Source organism: Myotis davidii, unplaced genomic scaffold (assembly GCF_000327345.1).
Source record: "Myotis davidii unplaced genomic scaffold, ASM32734v1 scaffold104, whole genome shotgun sequence".
NCBI classification, from domain to species: Eukaryota; Metazoa; Chordata; class Mammalia; order Chiroptera; family Vespertilionidae; genus Myotis; species Myotis davidii.
In genome coordinates, this window is record NW_006296625.1 from 5574163 (window position 1) to 5577794 (window position 3632).

The window sequence follows — 3632 nt, forward strand, 5'->3', positions numbered from 1 at the left end:
ACGTGTTTTGATGGGACAGGAAATGACGAGGTTTCAGTCTGTAACCTCACTGGCCTCTGACGAGGCTCTGCGTCAGCACCGGCAGCGATGATCTCAGTGGCAGGTGCTTATATTGCTGGTTCCTGGTGCTCAGGAAAAGCCTTGTTTTAAGATTTGGGTATTATGTGACTTACATCCCCTTAATGGACTAGAGATCCATGGAATACAATGGCTTTCAGTAAAATCTATAGTTAAGCTAAAAGAGCATTTAAACTCACGTCTGAGCCTCACTGAAAGTTACTCTGAGATAGAGCACACCATCTTTGAGGGGTTTCGGGAGAATCTGGAATAACTATGCACACACACAACCGCACCTCCCAGCTCTCCCTCTGATACCACTTCCTTAGGCTGGGACTCGTGTGAAACACTGGCTCACTCAACTCAAACCCAGTTACACTTCTGAATTTGTGACCCGTCCTAATATACATTTCTGCTTTGATTTCTTAACCTGTGCCAGGCACGGGTATTGGCGGAGGATGATTTCCATGCTTCCTCAAAGGCCAAAGGAGCTTGCAGCTCCTGTACGATCTAGTATGGTGATATAAACTGTGAGCTGAGGTTAATGCCTTTCCCCTATATCTCAGTGGGCAGTGTGGGCTGCTGGTATTTTAATCCAAATCCTCTACCAGAGAGCCAGGCTGACCTGTCTTCGCAGAATGAAGACAGACACCAATCAGCAGCAACAAGGAGGAGCACAAGAGCCAGCGAGGAGCCCAGTGTGGTGAGAAGAGCGGGAGCGTGCATCACCGGGCCTGGCATACCTGCCATCCCTGCTTTAATGATCTAACCCTCACCTCTTCCCGGGGCCTGGCCCACAAAGACAGACTCCAAGTGGCAAAGTGGAATCATTACTTTTTCAAAGATTCTCTAGTTCTGAAATGAGGCTAAAGCATATGGAGTCATAACTTTCAGAACATTTTGACTAAAGTATGCATTGTAGACAGAATCAGAATTCTTGTCCACTTTAGCACATCATAGGCTACGATTTTGCTTAATATATTTCCTTTGTTTCAGAAATCTAGCAATGTCAAACAACTTCTTGTGCTTTATATTCTTGGTAATGGGGCTGGGCACTGTTTTTCACGGACACATCTGATCAAGGGAATTGCTTGGCAACAATGGTTGAATTTGCTATCTATTGTGACCCACGTAAGTTCCAAAAAGCAAATAAAACACTCAAGGGAAACAATCTTCCTTCTGCTGCTCTGCTGTGGACACGGGGAACATGAACTCAGAGGAACTAATACCAGGGGTTCTAGAGTACTCACCGCTGACAATCTGGCAGACCGTCTTGTGGGCTACAAAGGAAATGGAAAAAGACATGTTTTTGATGATTATGATGCCATTGTGATAACCTGGTTATTATTTAACAGGAAAGGAGGAAAGGGAAGACCGGATAGACGCATGCCCAGTAAGGTCTGAGTGACTGCACTTGCCTGTCAGTCACACCTGGAATCTAGTCAGTGGCCAGATGGGCGTGGCCACTGCCAGTGCAGAAAAACCTGAATATTCCAACCAAAGGAAGTTCACTCTCTTTCTCTCTGGTGCACAGGGTTCTGAGCTCTCCCGTGGCAGGAGATGATGCGCTCCCTCATGGCCATCTTGGACTACACAATCGACTGAACCTGGAGTTTAATTAGCTTGGATGCTGAACTACACCCAGTAGCAACATGGAACGAAAGCTCTGGACACTGGCCTTACTTTTGGCTTTGCTAAACTCCCAGCTGCACCTTTCCCAGGACTGGCTTAAGGGCAGGGGACTTTGGAACCCAAGAAAAGTAACTTCATGCAAATAAGGCCTTTCTCACATCCCATCCTCTCCTGGGGGCTTCTGAAAATGCATATTTCAGCAGTACCCCAAGAACCTCATTCCTATTCATGAGTGGGAAATCTGGCCTAGTAAATCCTCCTGCAACAATTACACACAACCAAGTTGATTTTAAAAAATTCTTTCTTGATGTCTTATATTTGTGGAAAGAATGTAATGTATGGCTCCCATCACCCTCTCCAGGTGAGTTCAATCACCCTGGGCACCCTAAAGCTCCAGAGGAAGTTTCTGAAGGGGTGTGGGCACGCTGTTCAAAGAAATGGCCTCTCCCATTTAATAATTTCACTAAGGGTGTGGTGACTAAGGAAAGAAAAGGAAGATGAGTTTAGGCTCCAAACCATAATCTCTACTTTTCATAATCTCTACTTTTGTGATAAAATTGACAGTGGGAACATTGAGGTGCTATTTAAGAAATAGCTTCCAGTGTGACTCTTGTTCCTTACAAATGGAACTAAAACTTTTAAGTTAATACAAGAGACTTACATAATTGTGTAGAAATCAAAATAATAGGACTCGGCCTTGTTATATGTTAGAAAAGAGAATGACAACAAGTCTTAGGCAGTTAAAGAGAAATGTTTCCTTTAAACCAGTGGTTCTCAACCTTCCTAATGCCGCAACCCTTTAATACAGTTCCTCATGTTGTGGTGACCCCCAACCATAAATTATTTTCGTTGCTACTTCATAACTGTAATTTTGCTACTGTTATGAATCGTAATGTAAATATCTGATATGCAGGATATATTTTCATTGTTACAAATTGAACATAATTAAAGCATAGTGATTAATCACATAAACAATATGTAATTATCTATGTTTTTTCCGATGGTCTTGGGTGACCCCTGTGAAAGGGTCGTTCGACCCCCAAAGGGGTTGAGACCCACAGGTTGAGAACTGCTGCTTTAAACTGAAACAAAACAAGCACATTTATGTCTTTACTAAATGTATATGTTTAAAGATTTAAATAGTTTCACTAATATTTTCCTTTAATTTGGAAGTTTATAGAATTTAGAGAGAGACCGTGCTGAGAATGATGTGTTTCAGGAAATCTTTTCTTCAGTGATGGTGCAAGTTAGCAAATGAGATGGCAAAGAAAATTTAAAATAACAGAACTCTTCCAGGCATTTCAGAAATAAGCACACAGAATTGATATTCCATTTACCACAAGCAAAAGATGGCTCCCCAAGGGATTTCACATTCTACAAGTACAACTGCCTTTCTTTATGTGTCCTAGAAGTAAACACTCCATGCTTTTTGTTTGTTTTATTCCCTGCTCTAACTCTAGTAGAATAAAACGCCACTTAACATATTGTAGATGCTTAATAACATTTGGTCAAAAAATGAACTCAAGCTTTTTCCTAATTCTTGCTGCCTTATGCAGACTTTGTCTCATTCCAATAGCTTAAATGTTTCAAATAATTCTTTAAGGAGTTAGCAAAAATGATCAGTAGCAGCCCGTGCCATAAGTGCAAAGAATCATGAAATTCTTGAAGCTGTGCTTAGCTCAGTCTAGGTCATCTGGTCAGGCCAAACTGGAAGAAATATTTCTTGCCATCTCTAGATCTAAGAAATCTCTTGCTGAAAATAGCCACAGGAAGCTAAACTCATCTTTCTTTAAATTACAGAAAAAAAATGAAGGACCAGAGCCTTCATGAATAGTTTTAACCCTGGGATCTCAAGGAAAGATCAGAACTGGACTTCAGGCGGCCAGCAGAATGTGCCGAGAGTAGGGGGCTGTGCAGGTTAAGTGGTGGCTGTGATGGATTCA

General features: G+C 42.0%; 1 protein-coding gene across 8 annotated transcripts in view; it reads right to left on the minus strand.

The window, feature by feature from the left end:
- Positions 1 to 3632, minus strand: part of HMGN3 (high mobility group nucleosomal binding domain 3) — a 30231-nt gene that overhangs the window by 5581 nt on the left and 21018 nt on the right. For all 8 annotated transcript variants that reach the window (XM_015569444.1, XM_015569445.1, XM_015569447.1 and 5 more), the window contains exon 3: positions 1308 to 1337. In XM_015569444.1, the coding sequence (XP_015424930.1) occupies positions 1308 to 1337 (30 nt within the window). The remainder of the gene's footprint in view (positions 1 to 1307; positions 1338 to 3632) is intronic.